This window comes from Suricata suricatta, chromosome 8 (assembly GCF_006229205.1).
Source record: "Suricata suricatta isolate VVHF042 chromosome 8, meerkat_22Aug2017_6uvM2_HiC, whole genome shotgun sequence".
NCBI classification, from domain to species: Eukaryota; Metazoa; Chordata; class Mammalia; order Carnivora; family Herpestidae; genus Suricata; species Suricata suricatta.
In genome coordinates, this window is record NC_043707.1 from 58984181 (window position 1) to 59009975 (window position 25795).

The 25795-nt window shown below is 38.4% G+C and overlaps 1 protein-coding gene across 3 annotated transcripts in view; it reads right to left on the reverse strand.

Moving 5' to 3' along the window:
* Nucleotides 1-25795, reverse strand: part of CDC14A (cell division cycle 14A) — a 150890-nt gene that overhangs the window by 30573 nt on the left and 94522 nt on the right. For all 3 annotated transcript variants that reach the window (XM_029950052.1, XM_029950051.1, XM_029950050.1), the window contains exon 9: nt 8539-8698. In XM_029950052.1, coding sequence (XP_029805912.1) covers nt 8539-8698 — 160 coding nt within the window. The remainder of the gene's footprint in view (nt 1-8538; nt 8699-25795) is intronic.

Consider the following 25795-nt stretch of genomic DNA (forward strand, 5'->3'; position numbering starts at 1 on the left):
AAATAAATAAAATACCCTAAATACTGTCTCAAAGAAAAAGAAAATAATACATATAAAGACCCTATGATACTTGCTTGTTGTAAGTAATAACAAAATACAGATGAGTGAAAAATTATTAAAAGCACCTACACATTTACCATCAAAAGCAAAACACATGAGCACTCTGGCATATAGTCTTCCAGACTTTTCCCTGTGCTAGTCACACCATCTGCCACCATACCTCTTTCTGACAAAAAAGGTTGAGTTACATATATGCTGCTCCGTAACTTACTTTTTCCCCTAAAAAATACATTGTTGAAAGTATTTCAGGGTACAGTTAAAAACAAAAAAACCCAAACACCTCTCTATGATTATTCTTTATAGCTACATAAAATTCCACTGTCTAGATACACCAAATTTTATTTATTTTACCCTAGGTCAGGTTTTCTTCTGTCTTTCATCACTATGAATAGCTTCAACAAATATCCTCCTCTATGCATTGGCTTTTAAACACTGTCCTCCTATTGTCTTTAGATTCACAGAAGTACAATTGTTAAAGACATTTTAAAGTCTTCTGACACATATTATCAAATGGCCCATCATTTTAAACTCCAATCTTTAAGGCCTTCTTATTTCTAAAATCCTTGCTAATACTGCATACATTCTTTAATTTCACTCAACTTGAGAGGCATAAATAGCATCTTATCATTTAAATTTGTGTTTCTTCATGGGGCGCCTGGGGGGCTCAGTTGGTTGAGAGTCCGACTTTGGCTCAGGTCACGACCTCACAGTTCGTGGGTTCGAGCCCCGCGTCCGGCTCTGTGCTGACAGCTAGCTCAGAGCCTGGAGCCTGCTTCCAATTCTGTGTGTCCCTCTCTCTCTGCCCCTCCCCTGCTCATGATTTGTCTCTCTCTATCTTTCAAAAATAAATAAAAATGTTTAAAATTTTTTTAAATAAATAAATAAATGAATTTGTGTTTCTTCATGGAGAGATAAGAGCTAAAAATGATTTGTTATTCTATTAGAGATAATTATCATCTCTCCAAATAATAAAAATGAAAAATTGGAAAAAGTAAAAAATAAATAAATGTGTGTTTTATTTTCTAGGGAAGTAGAACATTATTTATGCTTACCAGCCATGACAATTCCCAGTTTGTTTATTTGTATACATGGTATTTTCATATTGATATTTAAGATGGCTTTACATTAAAAAAACTAATTTGAATATGTTGCAAACATTTCCTCCTAGTTAATTACTGAGGAGCATGAACTGGAGAAGATTTGTTCTTCTGGGAAGGGGAGGCCCAATTAAGTGGCTCCTGCAGTGGTCTGGTGAGAGGTGAAAGACTGGATTTTAGGGTAGGAGAAAACTCTTTTTAAAAACTTTTAAAATATTTATTTAGTTTTGAGAGAGAGAGAAAGAGAGCGACAGAGTGAAAGGCGGAGGGGCAGAGAGAGGGAAACACAGAATCCAAAGCAGGCTCCAGACTCTGAGCTGTCAATCAACACACAGCCCAACACCAGGCTCAAACTCACAAACCGTGAGATCATGACCTGAGCCAAAGTTGGACGCTTAACCAACTGAGCCATCCAGGAGCCCCAGGGTATGAGAAAACTCTTAATTCAAGACTGGGGTGGAGGGGAGAGAGGGTAAAAGATCCAGACATGCAATACAGGTCTGAAGAATATCTGCTAAAACACAAATCACATTATTTTTGTCTCGATGTATCATCCCTTATTTCATTTCTGTGGCTATTGTATGAAGCTTCAGCTCAAAGGTATAGAACATATAAGCCATAAGACCCTTAGGAAGTGATTAACAACCTTCAAACTCTCAACAAAAAGTTAAACAGTGTTATTCAAACTACATTAAAATTATGGAATCAAGAAACCAGAGAAAGCTGTAAGAAAGAGGATTCTGGCCTTCTGGAATCCTGAATATGACACACAGACATGAATATAACTAAGCTCTGTATTTATCAGGGCGCCTAGAACACAAACACCTATGAGGGGAAACTATCTTAGAAAACATAGCTCCCTCTGTCGTGAGGCATGAATCAGCTCCTAGATTCGGTGGACCTGGGGCAGGTCGAAGATTCTTCCCAACATGTGCAAGTAGGCCTCATTCTTTCTGCCAAATTCATTCCTTATAATAGCTCATGAACAGTTACATGTGATGAATGCGGAGACCCTAACACGGGCCTCCCTTGTGCCCTTAGGCGCCAGCCCCTCTCCCCACAGAGTCCCAGTGCAGCCCTCTCTTCCCCTGAGCTGCTTAGATCCCCTAGAATCTGCTGAAAAGAAACAAAGCCACGTAGTTGCTGGTGAACAAAGGGGGAGCCTAGTCCAGGGGAGACCCTCATATCTCTATGCCCCGTGGAGTGGGGTGCGTTGTCAAACTATCCATTGTCCTATGGCGGGTCTGAGCACTAGCTCCTTCTTTTGGATACCAGCTTGCTCTACATAAAGGCAGGAAAGTGAGAGCAAACTAAAATACCTGAGCTGTCAGCACAGAGCCTGACATGGAGCTTGAACTCATGGACCACAAGATCATGACTTGAGCCAAAGTCAGATACTTAACTGACCGAGCAACCCAGGTGCCCCAAGAAAGACCATTTTAAAAGAGGTACTTATTTACAGATGATGGTCTAGCAAAAGAACAAATAATACTGCAAAGTACAAAGACTTATTATATTTCATCAGCCCTTCTCTATATATAGACAAGATGAAAACCAAAATAAAATGTGTTCAGAGATTTCAGTTGGATAATTACTGACCAACGCATTAATAAAATGGTGACAGAGTAAGCTACTGGTGTGTGCCATTAAGAAAAAAAGTCTATTAGATAAAATATAGCACACTAGAGAATAAAAGATGGAAGGGTTAGAATAGAAAAATGATATAAAAGGGGAGTTTGAAATAGAAATGAGTAAAAATAGAGGTGAAAGGATTGCAAGAGAAAGAAGATAATGGATAATTTTGAGCAGGTTTAAGTGACTTGGCTAAGAAAGGTGGCTAGGTCATCTCCAAAATTCTTTCAGCTCTCAGATGTTGAACCTGTGAGACGTAAAAGTTGGAGAAAGACAAAGATGGCATCGTCAAATTAAGTTGCTTCTGATCAATAGAAAGTTTGGATTTATCAGAGCCCCTGAATCTTTCTTCTCTCCTTCCTCGCTGTCACTGGTAGAGACCTTTACCAGCTGGCACCCCTCCCCCATCACCAGCTTCCTGGCCTCCCATGCCCAGCCGCTCACAGACTCCAGCACCCCTTCCTCCCCACAGCCAGAGCAGTCTCCCCAAACCGTGCCTCTGTGTACTCTCACTGTCCTGTCCAATAGCCTCTGACGGATCCCAGTGGCATTCAGATTAAAACCCGAATGCTTTCGGGGTCCTAAGAATGGAAAGAGCAAGGCACTAGGGTGGCTCAGTCGGTTAAGTGTTGACTTTGACTCAGGTCATGATTTTGCAGTTGTGAGTTGGAGCTCCATGCAGAGGTCTGTGCTGACAGGTAAGAGCCTTGGAGCCTATTTCTAATTCTATGTCTCCTTCTCTTTCTGCCCCTCTCCTGCTCACACAGACACTCTCTCCCTCTCTCTCAAAAATAAATAAACATTTAAAAACTGTTAAAAAAAAAAAAAGCATCCGACTTCAGCCCAGGTCAATTGCACAGTTTGTGAGTTTGAGCCCTACATCAGGCTCTCTGCCATCAGCACAGAACCTGCTTCAGATCCTGTTCCCCCTCTCTCTGCCCTTCCCCGCTTGTGTGTTCCCTCTCTCTCTAAAATAAATACACATTAAAAATAAGAGTGGACAGAACAGTGCTTGAAAGTAGAGTCTTAGAGATTTAATTTTTGGCTTCATAGATTTTTTCTAAGATTCACCCTGAACATGAGCATTTGATGTAAGAGAGCAAAAGACTTTATAAATCACAGTTTCCTGATGGAGTCTTTAAAACACTGTATTCTCGGGGGGCCTGGTTGGCTCAGTTGATGGAGTGTCCAACTCTTGATTTCAACTTGTGGGTTCCAGTCCCACAATGGGTACAGCGATTGCTTAAAAATCAAATCTTTAAAAATAAATTAATTAAATAAAACACTACATTCTTATTTACCTGTCAATTTATGTGAACTTATCTATACATTAGCAGTACCTATACATAATTAATATCTCTAAGTCAAGAGCATCTGATTGATTGGTGTGCTAATATTGGATTATCACCCTGGAGAAAGAAAAGTTAACAACAATCACAACTCCAGAAATGTATTAGGACAGGCTGGCGAAGGTTATGCTCAAAGTTACTGATATAGGGACCCTGGGTGGCTATTGGTTAAGTATCTGACACTGGATTTCAGCTCAGGTCATGATTTCATGGTTCATGAGTTCAAGCCCCATGTCAGGCTCTGTGCTGACAGCACAAAGCCTGCTTAGGATTCTCTCTGCCTCTACCATGCTCTCTCTCTCTCAAAAAAAAATAAACTAAAATATTTTTTTATCAAAAAAAATTACTGATGCAATATACTAAAGCCACACATAGGACCTCATGGGGAGGCAGCATGATAGGGAGAAAGGCTCATGGTGCATGGCTGAGTATAGACCTTGAGGCCAGAGAACAGCTCTCCGGGGCTCAGGTCATGATCTCGCAGTTCGTGAGTTTAAGCCCCACATCATGCTCTGTGCTGACAGCATGGAGCCTGGAGCCTGCTTCAGATTCCGTGTTTCCCTCCCTTTCTGCCCCTCCCCTGCTCTCACTCTCTCTCTCTCTCTCTCTCTTGCAAAACTAAGTAAATATTAAAAAATTTTTAATAGAAATAAAGAAATTAAATAAATAAATAACAGCTCCACAGGGACGCCTGGGTGGCTCAGTTGGTTAAGTGTCCAACTCTTGGTTTCCACTCAAGTCACGATCTTGGGGTTTCTTGAGTTCGAGCCCCAAATCGGGCTCTCTGCTGTCAGCACAGAGCCTGCTTCAGATCTTCTGTCTCCCTCTCTTTCTGCCCCTCCATTGCTCGCTCACTCTCTCTCTCTCTCTCTCTCTCTCTCTCTCAAAAATAAATAAACATTAAAAAATAATAATAAGAGCTCCACTACATACTTTGTGATCCTGGGCAGACAGTTTAACAGTCTTCACTTTCACTACATCACCTGTTACAAAGGGCCTAGGAACAGTGCCTATTTCATGCAGCCATTATAAGAATTAAGAGTTAATCCATATAAAGTGCCTAGAACAGTGCCTGGCACATAGTAGGTGCTATTTAGGGTGCTGTTACATTCTAAGCTCCTCACTTAAGCCCTTAAGTATCTTCCTATTAAAGTGTTTTAAATTCCATCTAAGAAGCCATCTTTATAAGCCCAGTACATAATGGAGCCTTAGGCCCTTGCATGTCTAAATGAGCACTGAGGCTGGTAATATTCTGTATTTGAGCACATACTACCCTCGGATGGCTTCGACTATTACCAAATTCGTGTCCGTGTTCTTGTTTGTTTTCTATGACACTGTAAGCCTTGTTTATTCATTCAGACAAGATGTACAAAGGCTCTGTGGCCTAGGAATAGGCTCACGAGGGCAGACAGAAGCCTCCACCCCCACAGCGCACATTACGGGGCAGGAAGGAGACGGGAGGATCAAGGAGCAAAAGCACAGTGCAAGGCAGAGGCACCAAGCGGGGAGCCTGACCCAGACCCCCAGCATGGGCCCTGTGTACTTCCCAGTGCCCAGCCCAGCGCTGAAGACTGTGTTCAGTCAGGGGAAGGCCTCTATTTTTAAAAGAGTTCTCATAACTTCTCATAAGTAGGCAAAGAAAACTCATCACAGCTGCAGCCTAGATGGTGACTGTGACCTTAATCACCCTGGTTGACCCTTTTGCCTATTCACTCATCTCCCAAGCACTGAAAAACTATATATGCAAACCTCCCCAATCAGGTCATTACAGAACTTCCTAATAACCAACCACAGGAAAATTCTAGAAATAAAAAGTATATATATGAATTTTGAGGCACCAAAGTTGGCTCTGTTAGTAAAGCACCGACTTCAGGTCAGGTCATGATCTCAACATCCATGGTTCAACCCCGTGTCAGGCTCTGTGTGGACCCTAAAGTCTGCTTCGGATTCTGTGTCTCCTTCTCTCTCTCTACCCCTCCCTCACCCATGCTCTGTCTCTCTCTCTCAAAAATAAACTAACATTAAAATATATATATAATTTAGAATCTCTATTTTCAATCTAAAGTTTTTAAAAAGAAAAAAAAACCCAATCTCTAGAAGAATATTGCCTTTTTGCACTTCCTTTATGCACAAACTACACACATCCAAAAGTTATCTAAATCCAGAATCTATCCTGAACATTGGTAAGGAGCTTAAAACACAGTAAAATCCTTGGAACATTCTCAACTTATTTTCCCACATGGAATTCATGAGAATGACAAAGATATCATTAACCTTCTTACATCTGCTTTTGAGGAAATGAACTCTCCGTATTCATGGAATGTTCTGGAGCCAGCACAAGGCAAGCACAGCGAGAGAAGGGCTTAATATTTATACAAGGCATCAGCTAATGATAAAGAGGTCCAAAACCTGCATATATGTCACCGTCCTAGATCTTAAGTGCACCATGATTCAGTGGCATTTCTGAATTCTTTCATTTCTGTGCTCTACTTTAAAAAATAGTAACACTTCTGAATGGCTAGAGCTAACGTAATAAATAAGGGGTGCCGGGAATAGGGAAGAGGAAGAAGAAACTGCCCAATACCTGAATACATGCTCATATTTAAAACGGACTTATTGTAAATTTCAATCATACTTCATTTTTCATCCTTCTAGTGATAAACAAATGTTAATTATTCTTAAATTTGATTAAAAGGGAACAAAATGTTCTAACTACCAGATGTTACTTTAATATAGATTATGATATAGGAAACATTTTATTCCCATAAGATAAATGTTTCTCAGATAGACGGGTGGATTGTATGTGCTTCTTTTCGAGGTCATAACTCAAAGCCCTGTTTACTTGAACAAATCCTAAGAAGGAAATGCTGACCAGAGCAAGAAATGTATTCTTGCTTAGCTATATTATCACACTGAAATGTCAGTTCAGATCCTTTTTGTTTGCTTTGAATACGCCAGACTACAACACAGAGACAAGAAAAAGTCAACAAAGGCTGGGAACATCAACATGACCTTGGCTAAGATTTACATTTTGTCAGGACAGATGACTCACCCCAGTAAACTTGGCCACCTCATCAGTGGCTGTCCTGGAGAAGAGACCATGGGGTTGAAAAATTGGTTTTTCTGCCAGCCCCCATCCCGTTTCCTTGAAAAACTATCACTAAGCACTCCCATTATCTTTCTTGGTGAAAGAAACCTGTTTGGCATGCCTCTTGTTGACCTAAGAGAGTTATGATGTGTTCATTCCATTATGGGTTCCCTGAGGGCCAAGCCGGAACCACAGACTTTTGTCCAAGGCCCTTGTCCAGGTCAAATGGGCCACTGCCTAATAGAATGTAAATCTGCACTTGTGGCTTAAATATCTTTAACAGCTTTTTTTGCTCCTTCAGGGACATAAACATATAAATACAAACCAAGTGCTTAGCTTACTTCAGGCATATTGTGGTAGAAAGAGCTAAACCCGGAGGCAGAGGTGGTCCTACTGTTAATGCTGTGACCTTCAGCAAGGAACAGATTTGGTGGGATCCTGCTTTCTCCAAGACAGGAAGTGGAACAAATGATTTCAAAGTTGCTTCTAGCTCCAAAAACACCCATGATCCTACCTGTTGTAAGTCACTTCCATTTTTAGGTATCAGGACATAACAGAAAAAACAGATTCAGAATCAGATAGAGGTGGAATGGAATCACAGAGGTTAGAACTTCTCTGACATTCAATTTCCTTACTATAAAATAGAGGGGTGCCTGGGTGGCTCCGTCGGCTAAGTGACCAACTCTTGATTTCGGTGCAGGTGGTGATCTTGGGATTGTGGGATTGAGCCCCACATGAAGTCTGCTTGGGATTCTCTCTGTTTCCCTCTGCCCCTACATATTCTCTCTCTCTCTCTCTCTCTCTCTCTCTCTCTCTCTCTTTCTCAAATAAATTTTAAAAACATTTTTTAAATGGAGATAATACTGCCTAATTCACCAGGTTAGTTGTAAAGATTAAATGAGACCATAGATGTCAACTGTTTAAAGTGGTTTGTTTATATAAATATTGTATCTTATATCTTATATATTGTATTGTATTTTTTAATTGTCACATTAATTTTTTCTTCTTTATATCCATTTCCATCTTCAAATAGGAAGTTTACTTTTCTATTTTTTTGTAAATATTCTCCAAACCAGCATAGCCTCCTTTACAATTGTGCTCCTTAAGCTACAGCTTTTTTACTTTAAAGGATAATTGCTTTCTTTGCTCTGATTCTTATTCTACAGGAGGATGACTCTACACCTAAAAATATTGGCACTCTCAGAATCTCAGAATAGAGATATTCCTATGTTATATGTGTTCAGCTAGGAAACAAAGAAATGCAGAACATTAGTCTTAAGGAGACATGAAAATCTTCCTGAGGAAAACTCACCTCTCCAAATCTTTCCACGTTTTGTATTTTGGATAAGTTTCCACCAATACACATATCATCCAAGCTAGACAGAATTTTATTAATACTTCCTTCACTGGATGGTCTATTTTTCAGTTTGGATCGGAAAATGTCTCCTTGGACCCATAATGATGCTTGTTTTCTGTAAAAAAAAAAAAAAAAAAAGAAAGAAAGAAAACACAATAATCTCTAAAATACATTACTATCGTCTTCTAAATAAAAAGATCAGTAGATAAGCCTTTACAAGTCAGATCAGAAAGACTATGAAGCCTTAGAATTTTTTTAAAAAGTCATTTTCTGAAAGTCAGAATAAATAATATTAAGGTTCCATATGAAATACAAATACCTACCTTCCAATCTATGTCTATAATATAACCACATATAACTTGACCATTAAGGTTCTCAGATGTTTATAATAAATTCCACAGCAATAAAGACTGTAAGCCCATTTGCCTTTTAAACATGAATCTGATATCTGTGAGGTATTTCTCAAATAGCAATTTGATCTGTCTATAAAAACAGCTGAAGTGAAGTGGACTCAAAGACGTACGTAAAGAAGCTTGAGTTAAACAGAGATATTACCTAAAAGACTATTACTAAATATCTAATTGTGTGTGGTATAGGCCACACATTCATGAGTTCAGGCCCCATATCGGGTTCTACACTGCCAGTGTGGAGCCTGCTTGGGATTCTCTCTCTCTGACCTCTCCCCCCACTCATGTGCCCTTGCTGTCTCAAAAATAAATCAACACTAAAAGAAGGGGGAAAAAATATGCTTCATCTATAAGTTTTCTTTTATTCAATAAGGCACAGTTATAACCACTTTGGAGATTACAAGAAAAGGACTTAAAATATGTAAATACAATGATATTCTGGGTTTTAAATTTATATTATTAGAGTCAACTTCATGCATTTCCTTTAAGATAAGCTACCCCATTGGTTACTGCTCATTCTATTCTATGTCATATTGTACAAAATAGAATTAAGCCAAAATTATGGTTCATCATAAGGAATATTAACATCCAGTGAAATAACAGCATTATTTATCAAGGAGATGCTACCCATAAGAACATAGATTTATTTTTTTGAGGCAACAGAAAGACCAAGGAATGCTTTCTCTCAAAGATTCCACATAAGATGCAGTTTAAAACATAAGGAGAAAAACAATGATAAAAAGTCTTCCCTGAACTGTGCGATCTGATTGCACCCACAAGAAAGGAATCTATCTTTCCTTTTTAAAAGGGTTGAATCTCAAATCAGAACTTTTGTTTATGGCTAAATACTGTTTAAGTCTTTAAGATTAACTTTTAAATTACAGCAAAATTTTACATGCGCAATATCTTCGACCAAGCATATACACATCCAGGATCACTCTGTGGAGATACATGTTTGTATACAAAAAGAGAAAATGATTACCACAGCATTATTTGTAATAAAGAAGAAAACTGGAGATGCCTGATGGACAACAGGCTTGTTAAATCACAGTAAACCCGCTCTGTGAAATGTTACACAGCCAGTAGAAAGCCTGGGATGGACCTATACGTGGTAACAGAGAAGAGCAGCTATAAAATAAAGCATCAGTAAGTGAAAAATATAAGTGACAGAGTGTGGATAAACTTCAGTTATCTAGAAGAATGTATAGCAAAATACTGACTGGTTATTCCCAAGAATGAAAGGAAACTTTCACTTTTTATTGCATGTCTTACACTGTTTGACTTTTTTTTTAATATTTATTCATTTTTGAGAGAGAGAGAGAGAGAGAGAGAGAGCAGGGGTGGGGCAGAGAGAGAGAAAGACAGAGGATCTAAAGCAGGCTGTGCACTGACAGCAGAGAGCCCAATGCGGGGCTTGAACTCACAAATGCGAGAGATCATGACCAGAGCTGAAGTTAGATGCTTAAACAACCGAGCCACCCAGGCGCCCACTGTTTGACTTTTTTCAAACAATGTGCCTCATATGCAATAGATAAACAAGGTAGATAGATTAAAGTAGACCAAAGATCAAGTTAGTAAGGAAAGAAACCTTTAAAGTTGCTATCATAAAAGATAGCAGACAGCACTAGTATTTATAAATTGCTTTAGAAAGAAGCCAATTTAATAAGTGCCCAAACATTAACAGCATAGGATAGGACTGGATGGCTGGAAGGCTTTCTTTTTTTTACATGTATTATCCTACCCCACTTTCAAATAAGAAGTGTTTTTTTTCTTTTAATTTTTGCCCTTTTCTAATTAAAGCAGGTATAAAATATGTTGTCCACATATAAGGCTAACTTAGCATTTCTAACATTGTTCTAAAATTAGAATTCATTTAAATTATCTTAAGTAATTTCCAGCATGTTTTTAAATAAATTAAAATTAAAAACAAAAACCAGGTGAAATTTTAAATATATGAATAAAATAAAAACCCCAGAAATCGACACACACCATTTCACGAGGGAGTATGACAGGATCTGCCTTCTACTACGGCAGAAGGAACTCTGTGGAAGCAAACCACTGAGGACTATTTTCTAAGCTTAAGATACATAAACTCAGGGGCACTTGGGTGGTTCCGTCAGATGAGCGTCCGACTCTTGATTTCGGCTCAGCTCATGATCTCATGGTTGGTGAGATGGACTCCCACATGGAGTGCTGAGCATAGAGCCTGCTTGGGATTCTCTCTCTCCCACTCTCTTTTCCTCTCTCTCTCTCTCCCCCAAAATAAATAAATAAACTTTAAAAAAGGAAACATAAATTGATGGGGTTACCGTAATCACAGAATTATAGGCAATGTTTCTATACCAATTGCAAAAATATGTATTCAAAAAATACTGTTAAGTTTTGCTTCCTTTGTGGTAACCTTCATAAAATCATGGTATAGCCTCCATGCTACCTTGCATTTTCAGCAATCCTTGCTTTACTTGTTTATTTCTCCAGATTTTTTCCACTTAATGCTACATCTGGTATAACTCTTTATCTGATGGTTGACTCTTATGTCCTTCCAATAGTAATAAACAAACAGCATAGTCCTTGACACAGGATGAACAATTAAAAAAATAACTGTCAAATTCATAAATGAGTCCTTGAGCCTCTGGTCAACACTCTCAGTAATAAAGAGCTACTATTTCACAAGGACAGAAGACTCAGTGCTGCCAATCAGAGAAGAATTCAGATAAAAGAAACATACAAAAATAAATAGGGATATACAGGTGAAAGACAGAATTCCTGTCCCTCCTAAGTGCTTTAAGTGTAAGAAAAGCAAACAATGAAATCCAATTTTAAAGCCCTATGACCAAGACACAGCCTTAACTCAATCTGAAAGAACCAGAGAGAAGATCCTTGAGAATTCAGAGGTATCTAGAAGGATTGTCAGAACTTAGCCAGCAAAGAGTTTTCCTGGAGCAAAGAAACACAACAGAGGCTTGAAGAAATAGTGATATCAAAGAACCCAGCACATTGGAAAACTGGGCTGTTTGATTTGGCTGAGGCAGAGGATATGACAGAAGCAAGCAGCTTGTGACGGGCCCTGCACACCACACTGAGGAATTCCGATTTTTTGTCATGTTTTAAGATTTATTTATTTATTTTGAGAGAGAGAAGGAAAGAGAGCACGAGCAGGGGAGGGACACAGAGAAAGAGAGGGAAAGTACCAAGCAGGTCACATAATCAGTGTGGAGCCCAACACAGGGCTCGATCCCACGACCATGAGATCATGACCTGAGCCGAAATCAAGAATTGGTCGCTTAACTGACTGAGCCACCCAGGGGCACCAGGACTTCAGATTTGATCTTGAGTTGATCCCAACATTACAAAGTCTTTGGGGATGAAAAACACGAAGGGGAAATGGAACCCGAGAAGTTGGAGAAACGAAGAGGCTACACGGAAAAAAATTCCAGTTCCAAAATGTTATCAAATGAAACCTCGGAGGCTGCTGCCAACCTAAAGTTGGAAATTACGAAGTGACACCTTTCACTTGCTCGGTTTAAAAGACTCAATCTGCCCCATCACTGGGAAGACTTGATTTGAACCTGAATGTTAAAGATGAATCAGGTGTCAAAGCCGATTTGTGTGTTGCTAAGCGATGCTCTACGCAAGTGCTCCTTCTGAAAAAGCAGCACTCCACACAAATTCCTCTTTTATTGACAAGAGAAACCACGCTGGCTTTTATTGTGGTGTCTATGACTCCTTAAAAGCCTCATCTCAAACAGAAGACGTACCATGTGTATTTTTAAGTATTTAGCATTTAAAAATCAAATCTTATGAAGCTAACACACTGGCTCAAAGCAAATGTAACGTAGTGGATCTTCTAAGCCAGCATGAGATTACTAAGCCTCTGGTAAAAGAACATGCGCTTTGAAATAACAGGAAGAGATCGGTCTTGATTTAAACAGAGCCTTTTGAGAGAGGTAGCCAGTGTTGGGGGTCCAGTGTTTTTGGCCAAGTCGTGGCCCTGGGTCAGGTAGGCCTGAGACATAAGAAAGTAATTAACCTAGCTTCATTACAGGCAAAGTCATAGCCTTCACAAGTCTTTTTAAAAATCTGCTTTTAGTGGCTCCTGGGTGGTGCAGATGGTTGAGTATCCAACTCTTGATCTTGGCTCAGGTCATAATCCCAGGTTCCAGGGATCGAGACCCACATTGTTCTCCATACTGAGCATGGAGTCAGCTTAGAATTCTCTCTCTCTCTCTCTCTCTCTCTCTCTCTCTCTCTCTCTCTCTCTCTCTCTCTCTCCCCGTCCCTGTTTCTACCCCTCCCTCTGCCCCTCTCCCTCCTTCATACATGCAGCAAGTCTCTCAAATAAAATTAACAAAAATTTCAGATCTGCTTTTAAAATTCCTCTAAAGAAAGTCAGGGTAGTTGCATCATTGCAGGAGTTTCCGGTTTTGAATTCAGAACACAATGACAGTCAGGTGCAGCTTCTCCCTCACATCCTTTAGTCCAAACCAAGCCTATCTCCCCACCATCTTAACTCTTGGTCTGCATCTTCATCACTTCTCCCATCCTAGCACGTATCTGCCCAGTGGCCTACTCTCGGTGTCCATCCAAAGCCAACAAATTTGGCCATTCATTAAAGAAACTCAGCCCATTTTCTGGCTCAAGTTAGGCCTGCTCTAGTGACTGGAGCACAGTCTGCCCGCATGGGTCCTATACTCCACTGCCCCAGGGCTATTAGGGAAACAGAGGTAGTGCCCTGTTTAAAGAATTGGACTAACAAGGGGCGCCTGGGTGGCTCAGTTGGTTAAGCATCCAGCTTCAGCTCAGGTCATGATTTCACGGTTTGTGGGTTCAAGCCCCACATGGGGCTCTGTGCTGACAGCTAGCTCAGAGCCTGAAGCCTGCTTCAGATTCTGTGTCTCCCTCATTCTCTGACCCTCCCCTCCTCGACTGTCTCTCTCTGTCTCTCAAAAATAAATAAAAAACATTTTAAAAAATTAAAAAAAAAAGAATTGGACTAATGAAATGGTCTAATTGATATCAAAGAAAGCAGTACCCATGACTCAGGAGGTGCTTGGTATTCTTATAAATAAACCATGGTATTGTTATTTAAAATTCCAGTTGATAACAGTCTAAGCATTGATTTCTGTATTTTAGGAGGGATAAATTCTTAAATCTTTGAAATAGATTATTAAAAAATTAGTATATATTCTCAAATTATACTTTACAAAACTTACTGCTTTACAAAAAAGAAAGCAGCATAAATCAACTACATAAAATCTCCAGGCATTATTGTTAGACACTTTCAAGACTTTTTCCATTTTCTTGAACAAGTTGTCTTCATCTTATTTTTGGTAACTTCCTAAAATAAAAGGCAATGGTTCAACTACTAATTTCTGATGTTGCTTATTCCAACTGCGAACCTTACCAAATGCTACAAGAACCAAATTGAATGTGGCAAGTTGATATTTACAGGGTAAAAATTGCCCACGGACCCTTGTTAGACAATGTGGTTAGGGACCAGTAGCATCACGTCACCTGGGAGGGAGCTCATTAGAAAAGCAGAATCTCAGGTCACACCCTAGACCTAGTGAACCAGAAACTGCATTTACTAAGATCCCCAAATGATTCTTACACAATTTAATATTGAAGAAGCACGACAGACAACTGAAAGCTTATAACTAAATTAGAATGTTAACAAATACCCAACTGACTGGAAGTTGATGAAAATATCTATGATAAAGCAAAAAGGGAGAGTTTTTGATATATGGGTTTAGGAATAAAAAGAGAGTCCAACCACAGAATTGTTACTCCCTTAAAGATAACTTTATTCAAAATAGTTGCTCCACTTCACAAAGACAAAACAACCTGCAGGGTCCAGATTTAGGCTTTATGTGAGTTCTCTCTGTGTCAGGAGGAAATTTAAAAGTAAAAAGAACTCCCAAGTTCACAGTTTGGAAGAATTAATACTGTTAAAATGTTGATACTACCCAAAGCAACCTACAGGTCCAATGCAATCCCTATCAAGGTCCCAACACCATCTTTCAGAGAAATAAAACAAACAATCCTAAAATTTGTATGGAATGCACACAAGACCCCGAACAGCGAAAGCAACCTTGAAAAAGAAGAACAAATCTGGAGGCATTACACTTCCTAATTTCAAACTATATTACAAAACTAAAATAATCAAAACAGTATGGCAGGGGCATTAATACAGACAGACTGGTGAAACAAAATAGAAAGCCCAGAAGTAAGTCCATGCATCTATGGCAAATTAATTTATGACAAAGGATAAATGGTGTTGGGAACACTGAAGAACGATATGCAAAAGAATGAAACTGACCACTACATCACACCAGACACAAAGGTCAACTCAAAATGAACTGAAGAATTGAACCTAAGACCTAAAACCATAAAACTTCTAGAAAAATTGATAGGCAATAAGCTCCTTGACATCAGCCTTGGCAATGAGTTTTTGACTCTGAAATCAAAAGCAAAGGCAACAAAAACAAAAATAAACAAGTAGGACAGCATCAGACTAAAAGGGTTCTGCACAGCAAAGGAAACCTCAACTACATGAAATGGCAACCTACCAAATGGGAGAAAATATTTGCAAAATATATGTCTAAAAAGGGGTTACTATCCATATAACAACAACAAAAAATCAGATTTAAAAATGGGCAGAGGGTCTGAATAGACATTTTCCCAAAGACATACAGACAGCCAAAAGGTACATGAAAAGGGTTCAACATCACTATCATCATGGAAATGCAAATCAAAACCACAATGAGATATCAATTCACACCTGTCAGACCTGTCAGAATGACTATTATCAAAATAAAATGAGGGGGCAATGTGGGTGTCTCAGTTGGTTAGGTGTCTGACTCTTGATTTTGGTTCAAGTCATGATCTCACAGTTTGTTAGATCAAGCCCCACATCAGGCTTTGCACCGACAGCATGGAGCCTGCTTCAGATTCTCTCTCTCTCTCTCTCTCTCTCTCTCTCTCCCTCCCTCCCTCCCCCCCACTCATACTCTTTCTCTCTCTCTAAATAAATAACTTAAAAAAAACAAGAAATAACAAATGTTGGAGAGATTGTGGAGAAAAGAAAACCCTTGTGCACTGTTGCGGGAATGTAAATTGGTGCAGCCATGGTGGAAAACAGTATTGAAGTTCCTCAAAGAATTTTAAATAGTATTACTGTATGATCCAGCAATTCCATCTCTGCATAGAATGAAAACACTATTTTGAAAAGATATATATCCTCCCATGTTCACTGGAGCATCATCTACAATAGTAAAGACATGTTAGAAACCAAAGTATCCATGAATGAATGAATGAATGAATAAAGAAAATATGAACACACACACTTTCTGATATAAATATCAGAATATTATTCAGCCATAAAAAAGAAGAAAATCTTGCCATTCGCAACATGAGTGAATCTTGGGGCCATTGTGCTAAGTGAAATAAGTCAAGAAAAAGAAAGACAAATACTGGGTGACCCCACTTATATGTGAAATCTAAAGAAAGAAAAGAAAGAATTCATACATACAGAGAACAGATGGTGGTTGCCAGAAATGGGGGACGGGAGGCAGACGAAATGGGTGAAGGGGGTCAGGAGAACAAACTTCCAATTATAAAATAAGTAAGTTCTGGGGATGTAATGTGCAGCATCGTGACTATAGTCAAATAACACCATACTGTATAACCGAGAGTTGCTAAGAGAATGAATCTTGAAAGTTCTCATCACAAGAAACATACATCTGTAACTAGTTGTGGTGACGAATGTTAATTAGACTCACTGTGGTGACTATTCTAAAATATATACAAATATCAAATATCATGTTGTACTCCTGAAACTAATATAATGTTATATGTCAATTACACTTCAATAAAAAATTTTAAGTTAAAAATAAATACATAAGGAAAAAACAATATCACGTTATCAGGCCCATAGTAAACAATCTTCTTTGTGAGCTAAAGCTGCTGTGGAATCCTAATACCAACCCCTGAAGGCTTCCTTTCTAATGAATGAGAGTGTTAATGGCTCATGATCCAGAGATCAGCACAGCACCACAAACTGAGCATTCAATAAATAGAGTCAAACAGATCATAAAAGCAGCCTGACCCCTCCTCTGGACTTCCACAGGCTCCCCTTGTGAAGGATGAGTTTAGACTTAGTTCAGTAATAAAGGAGATGTGTTTGTGCATCATTTAAAAAACTTTGAGGATGTTTGGTAGAACATACAATTTGGGTTCACAATGGAATTTCCAGCTTAAGAACAACAGTTTCGAGTAGACGAAAAAACATCTGATCGTTGCTTTGCAAGCAATTTTACTTATATCTTAGGGAAACGTTGAAATATAAGATTTCAAAGAAATCGTTCAAAGAAGACATTTTGATCTGTCAATACAGAAGCTCATCAACTCACGAGGATGCTCATAAACATCCCTCTTACTGCAGGGGAGAGAAGAGGAAGTATTCTTCAAGACGCGGAAATGAAACACCTGGGCATATTTTGCTCTTCAAGGACTAGCAGGATGTGCTTCCCAAAAGTCATAGATTTAGAATTTATGTTACCTAAAAGGCACTGATTGGATTTTTCACCACTGAAAGAATATAATCCCTCTAACTTGTACAGTCATTTTTGACAGATGAAAACCTGTCAGAAAACTTTTTAATCCTCTTACTTTGCTCCTAATGAATGTGTGACTTATTCATGCTTTTGCGTCATCTCTGGTGTCACTCTCGTCATCTCTAATCATTAGTCAGGCTTCCGAGCCCTTCATCTCTCATATCATTAGTCAGGCTTCAAAGCGTGAGATTGACTTCCTTGAAAGTCAATCCCTAAGTCCTCAGTCTAACTTTTAGCCCCTTCAACAAGACATATCCTTTAATTTAAAAAAAAATTTTTTAATGTGTTTTTTAATTTATTTCTGAGAGAGAGAAAGAGGGCCTGAGCTGGGGAGGGGCAGAGAGAGGGAGACACAGAATTCAAAGCAGGATCCAGGTTTTGAGCTGTCAGCACAGAGCCCAACACAGGGTTTGAACTTGTGAATCACGAGATCATGACCAGAGTTGAAGTCAGATGCTTAACCGGCTGAGCCACCCAAGCACCCCAAGACCCTTCCCCTTTAGATGACAATAATCCTTTTTCAATTTCCCTCCACACTATTCATCTTACACATGGCTATAGCCCAGTATTCCTTAAGTAAAATGTGCATTTCAGGACTCATACTTTAAATAGCCCAAAGTAGAACTATAATGAATAAGAGTTCAGAATGCCCAGGTTCACAGAGGATCTGTGTATCTTACTGTACATAGTTACCAACTATCTGCACCAGTGTACACGATCTACACAGATCTACGAGCTTCCTATCTATACAAAGCTCCTCTAACACATTGCCAGACACCTAGTGGTTCAGAAGAATATATATTTACTTTCACACAGTTCTGGAACTTAGAGGGCCAACATCAGTGTCATTGAGCTAAAGTCAAGGTATTGGCAGGCTTAACTCTTTCTGGAGACTCTAAAGGGAGAATCTTTTTTTCAGCAGCTAGTGGCTGCCCCTATTCCTTGGTTCATGGCCCCTTCCTCCAGCTTCAAAGTACATCATTCAATCTCTGTTTCTGTTCTGTATAGAAGTTGTTGGTGTGCTTTGTCATGCATCTCTGCCCAAAGCTGCACAGATGCTGGGGGCTTTAGTTGGCTTCTACTCTGTATCTGGACTCGGGATCAGAACTGGCCCTTCTCTTCCTGACTCCAAGAGGAATTAACGTGCCTCACTCTCCTCCATGAGACAGACCAGGCTGGCCCCATGGGATTGATCAGGGAGAGAAGAGGAATGTGCAGTCGCCCAGGCTCCTAAGATTGTGAGACACGGTTAAAACAAACAAACAAAAACAAAACAAAACACAGTGGAAAACAGCTCACTCAGGGCTGCACATAGGCGAACTTAATGCCTAACCACAGACACACATGGGTGGTAGATGCATTGCCCTGGTGGGAATTGCAAGCTGGAAGTCTCACCGGAGGGAAGGATGCTCAATCAGGACTCCTCACCAAGGGGCTTCCCCAGCCAGGAGGGTGGATGTTTTAAGTACTCAGTTTGAGCCTTCTTTGTTCTTCTCTATACCTCTCCCTCCTCCCTCTCTCTCAAAATAAATAAATAAACTTTATTTTTAAAAAATTAACGCAATCCACCATATTAACAGGCTAATGAAGAAAATGTCATGCTTGTATTAATCAATGCAGAAAAAGCATTTGACAAAATTCAATACCTATTCATGATAAAAACTCTTGGGAGAATGGAGGGGAACTTCCTCCACTTGATTAAGTACATCTGTAGCAAACTGCTAATTAACATTATATGTAATGGTGAGTGCCTAGATGCTTCCCCCTAACCCCACGACTGGGAACAAGTAAAGAATGTCTGCTCTCACCACTCTTATTCATCATAGTGCTAGAAGTTCAGACTATATCAAGGGGAGGAAAGAAAATAAAAGGCATGCAGATTTGGAAAGTCCCTGTTTGCAGACATGACTGTCCTTGCAGAAGTCCCCAGGAACTCACAGGTATGTATACATGTATGCATACACACACGCACACACACGCACATACACACACACACCTAAATTTCAGGATGCAAAATAAACATAGATAGAAAATCAATTGTATGCCTACATACTAGCGATGAACACATGGACTCAAATTTAAAATACAATACTATTTATAATGACTCAAAAGCAAAATACTAAGATGTAAATCTAACAAAATAGGACTTGTATGCTAAAAGCTACACAATGCTGATGAAAGAAGTCAAAGGAGATCTAAATAAATGAAGAGACATAGAGTGGTTATGGATTGGAAGACTCTATAGTACTAAAGAAATCAATTCTCCACAAACCGAGATAGAGGTTTAATACATTCCTAACCCAATCGCAGCATGATTTTTTGTAGCTATGAAGGACATTATTCTAAAATTCACATAGTGGGCACCTGGGTGGCTCAGTCGGGTTAGCATCTGACTTTGGCCCAGGTCATAATCTCATGGCTTGTGAGTTAGAGCCCCATGTCTGGCTCTGTGGTGACAGCTCAGAGCCTGGAGCCTGCTTCAAAATTCTGTGTCTCCCTCTCTCTCTGCCCCTCCCCTGCTGACGTTCTGTCTCTCTCTCTTTCTCAAAAATAAACATTTTTTAAAAATCTAGAATTTACATGGAAAAGAAAAGGATCTGGCATGGAAGACATTTTGCTAAAGGAAAAGAGAGGAGGAGGGACCATTCTTCCAATGTTCAGCCTCTTGATATAGGTTCAGTATCAAAAGAGTGTAGTATTAGAAGGAAACACATATATGCCCAATGGAACAAACAGAATAAAGAACAAAAAAGTAGATCTCCATATGCCCTTCATAACAAAGACACTAAAGCAATTCAATGGAGAAAGGATAACCTTTCCAACAAATAGTCCTGGAGCAACTGACATCCATAGGCAAAAAAAGAGCCTTGACCTAAGTCTCACACCTCACATAAAAATTAACTCAAAATGAATCACTGGCTTAAATGAAAACACATAACTACAAACCTTTTAGAAAAAAACTTGAGAAATTATGGCGATCTAGAGCAAAGCAGAGAGATCATAGATTTACTACTAAAAGTATCCTCTAAAAACAGGTTAAAAAATGATAAATGGGACTTTAGCAAAATGTAAAAGTTTTCCTCTGTGAAAGATCCTATTTAGAGAATGAAAGACAAGTTATAGACTGAGAGAAAATATTTTCAAAATATCTATCAGATAAAAAACTAGTAGTAAGAATGTATAAAGAACTCTCAAAACTCAATAATAAGAAAACAAATAATGTCAACAAAGAATGGACAAAAGATATGAATAGAGCTTTGCCAAAAAGATACAAGCTCACTGTTACCTCCTAGGGAAATGAAGATTAAGACCACAATGATACAGCATTACACACCTATCAGAGTGGCTACAATAAAAACCAACATCACCAAAAGCTGGAAAATATAAATATAAAGAAAAACTCAATCATTCATGCATTGTTGGTGATAATGTAAAATGAAACAGCCACTCTAGAAAACAGTTTGACAGTTTCTTACAAAACTAAACATGGACCACACAACTCAGCAACTATAGTCCTGGGCACTTACCCCAGAGAAATGAAAACCTATGTTCACACAAAAATCTAGATACAAACATTTATAGCATCTTTATTCATAATGGCCAAAAACTGTAAACAGCTCAGCTATCCTTTATGGTTAACAAACAGTAGTACCTTCAAACCCTGGAAGACTACTTAGCCATGAAAAGGAACATGTTACTGGTATGTGCTACAGCCTGGATGAACTTCAGAGAATTACACTGAATGGAGAATGCCCAGCCTAAAAGGCTGCATACTCTATGGTTCCATATATGTAACATCCTCAAAATATATAAAAAATATTATATATAAAATATAAGGTATAAAATATATTATAAAACATATTACATATCATATATTATGTCTAATACATAAATGGAGAACAGATCAGCAGTTGTCAGAAGTTCAAGAGGATAAGGGCAGGGAAAAAAATGAGTGTGGCTATAAAAAAGCAGTGTGAGGAACGTGGCAATAGGTCTCTGTCTCTGTCTCTTAACTGTTAAATCCTGATTGTGGTATTATACTATAATTTTGCAAGACATCAGCATATGTATGATGGAGCTTAGGAGAAGGGCTGAGGTTATGTTCACAGGGAGCCTTGCTCATCACCTTGGCCACCTACCCCAGGAATTGCTTCACAGAAACTCACCTGATGGTCTGTGTCTCATGGCTTCTACTGACCCCCCACCCCACCTGGCTGTAAAAGGCTTTCAGAACCAAACCCATCATGGCACACACCCTGTGACCCTATCACACGAGGCCAGCCCGTCCAGGTCACCCAACATCAACTAGACCCTTATCTCGAAATGACACCTCTCCTAATTTCCCATCCTACCCCTCACATCCAACAATGCCATCTTAAAATATTCTTTTTAGAAAACAGAGATGGAAATGTTTCACAATTCATCTTATGAAGTCAGCATAACCTTGACACTGAAACTTAAAAGTATCACAAGAAAAGAAAATCACCCATCATTACCTTTGGGGAACAGACACAAAAACCCTTCAGAAAATATTAGCATATCAAATTCAGCCACATGAAAACATAAAAGCACATTAAGACCATCATGGCTTCACGTTTGAAAATCGATGTGTTTCACATTAGCAGAATAAAGGAGAAAATATTATATGATTATCTTGATAGGTGTAGAAAAAAACTGACAAAATTCAGTACCCATTATTAATAGAGACTCTCAATAAACTAGAAATGGAAGCAAATTTCCTCATTCAGATAAAAGTCATCTGTGAAAGCCTCACAGCTACCAGCATATTTAATGGGAACAGACTGGATGCATTCCCTCTAGTATTAAGAGCATGACAAGGGTGTCCGTCTTCACCACCTCTAGCATTGGACTGCAAATCTTAGCAGTAAGGAAAAAAGGGAAAACTACCAGAACTAATAAGTGAAATTAATAAGATGACAAGATATATGGTTAATTTTCAAAAATCAATTTCAGCAAAATTTTTAAGTCTGTTCATTAAAAGACACACAGCACATATATTTGACAAAAGATTCGTGTCTAAAATATACATACGCTTATCAAATCATTATGCTGTACTCCTGGAACTAAGATAATGTTATATGTCAATTACACCTCGACTTAAAAAAAAAATCTCGGGGCACCTGGCTCAGTCGGTTAAGCGACCGACCCCAGCTCAGGTCATGATCTCGCAGTTCGGGAGCTAGAGCCCTGCATCAGGCTCTGTGCTGCCAGCTCAGAGCCTGGAGCCTGCTTTAGATTCTGGGTCTCCCTCTCTCTCTGCCCCTCCCCTGCTCATGCTCTGACTCTCTCTGTCTCTCAATAATAAATAAACATTAAAAAAATAATAATAATTTTTTTAAATACCACTAAAAAGTAGTGCCTTGTGTAAAGCTGCAACACACAACTTTTAACTGCTCTTCTTAATATTAAATAATTTGTAGAAAAACAACTTATTTTCCATCCACTCTGTATATAGCACTGTGAAAAATAATGGCTTATAGTAACTTCAGAAATGTTTTTAAAATAAAATACCTTGGAAATTCTGCAAAATGGGGGGAAATAAAATATATTAAAATTTTTTTTAAATAAAGTAATAACAAAATATGTTTTTAAAACTACTACAATCAACAAAAAGAAAAAAATTAATAGACAAAGACTTGGCCAAACATCAAAAAAGATACATATGTATATGAAAAAACATTCAACATCATAAGTCATCAGGAAAATACAAATTCAGACACTATTTCACACCAACCAGAATGGCTCCATTCATGCCCCAAAAACAAGTTTACAAAACAAAATTTTGGCAAAGATGTGGAACAATTATAACTCCTACTCACTCAAGTAGTCTATAAAGTTATTTAACCACCTTGGAAAATTATTCTTCATAAAGTTAAACTTTATCTGACCTTATGATCCAGAACTTCATTCCTAGGTGTTTAAATGAAGGGAATTTAGACATATATCCATATAAAGATTGGTAGAAGAATATTCACAGCAGTTTCATTCATAATATCCAAAAACTAAACATCACCCAAATATCCATCAACACTTGTATGGGTCAACACATCATGACACATACACGTAATGGAGTGCTAAGTAATAAACAGAAACAGACTGCTGGTATACTTAACATGAATGTATCTCAAAAACAATATTCTGTGAAGAAAACAAAGCCCAAGAACAAGCAAAACAAAGCTATGGTGTTAGAAGTCAGAGAGTGATTAAAAGGGAACCCTGTATGCCATGGGTGGGAAGATAAGTTGGTTCAGCTACTGTGGAAAACAGCACAGAGGTTCTTGAAAATTTTTAAATAGAGCTACCACACGATCCAGCATTTGCACTTCTGCGCATTCATTCATCTGTAGAGAATGAAAACACTAACTCAAAAAGTTATCTGCACCGCCATGTTCATCATAGCATTACTTACAATAGCCAAACTTAGAAACAACTTAATAGTTTGTTGATGGATTAATGGATAAAGGAAATGTCACATATGTAAATATATATATTATAATGCAATATCATTCAGCCATAAAAACAAAGGAAATCTTGCTATTTGTGACAACATGGATGGACCTTGAGGGCATTATGCTAAGTGAAATAAGTCAGAGAAAACACACCCCATATGATCTTACTTATATGTGGAATCTAAAAAACAAAAACAAAACGAAGCTCGTAGACACAGAGAACAGATGGTGGTTCCCAGATGTGGGGGGCGGCTGCCAGAAGGGGGTCAAAAGGTACAAACTTCCAGTTATAAAATAAGTAAGTCCAGAGAATGTAATATGCAGCATGATGGCTATTTAATAATACTGTATTTGTATATTTGAAAGTTCTGAGAGAATGGATCTTAAGAATTCTTACCACAAGAAAAAAATTCTGTAACTATGTATACCGACAGTTTAAACCATACTAAAAATGTGGTGAATCATTTTGCAATGTACGTAAATCCCACATCATGATGTGTATTATCTGAAACTAGTATGTTAGATGTCAATTATACCTCCATTTTTAAAAAAGAAAGAAAGATTGCTTTTGGAGTATGCCAGGGGAAATGCACTGATCAGGAACATGCGAGAACTTCTTAGGGTGTTGAAAATGTTCTGTATCTCGTCTTGGGTTGTGGTTACACAGGTACACATAATTGCAAAAACTCACAAAACTAAGATCTTTACACTTAATTGTATGTACATTATACCTCAATTTAAAAACCTATGTGAAGATGTGGTACACACACACACACACACACACACACACTAGAATACTACTTGGCAATCAAAAAGAATGAAATCTTTCTATGTGCAACAACATGGAACTAAAGTAGAAGTGAAAGAAGTCAGAGAGACACAGGTATCATATAATTTCACTCATGTGGAATGAGAAACAGCAGATAAACATAGAGGAAGGGAAAGAAAAATAAGATAAAAACAAAGAGGGAGTCAAACCAGAAGAGACTCTTAAATACAGAAAACAAACTGAGGGTTGCTGTAGGGGAGGGGAGTGGAGAGATGAGGTAAGTGGGTGATGGGCATTGAGGAGGGCATTTTTTGGGATGAGGCCTGGGTGTCATATGTAAGAAATGAATCACTGGGTTCCACTCTTGAAGCCAAGACTACACTGTATGATAACTAACTTGAATTTAACTTTTTAAATAAAAAGTTAAAAATAAATGTGAATATATGTATGAATATATACTGTAAAATAAAAAATCAATTACATTTCTAAGTACTAGCTTTAAACAATCAGAAAATAAAACCTAAAAAAATAATACTTTTTATAATGCTTTCAATAACTCCCAATACATAGAAATGCACAAAAGACACACAATACCTCTTTACAGAAAACTAAAAATATTTTTTAAATTGAGAGAAACTAAGGAAGACCTAAACAACAGAAGGTAAAAGCAATCTCGAATAAGATCAAAGATGGAGGATTTACACTCCCAAGAATCAATTTTCATTTTAAAACTGCAGCAAACAGGGGCATCTGGGTGGTTGAGTCAGTTAAATGTCCAACTTCTCTCAGGTTGTGATCTCACAGTTCATGGGTTTGAGCCCTGCGTCCGACTCTGTGCTATCAGCTCAGAGCCTGGAGCTTGCCTCAGATTCTGTCTCCCTCTCTCTCTTCCCCTCACCCTCTCATGCTCTGTCTGTCTCTCTCAAAAATAAATAAACATTAAAAATATTT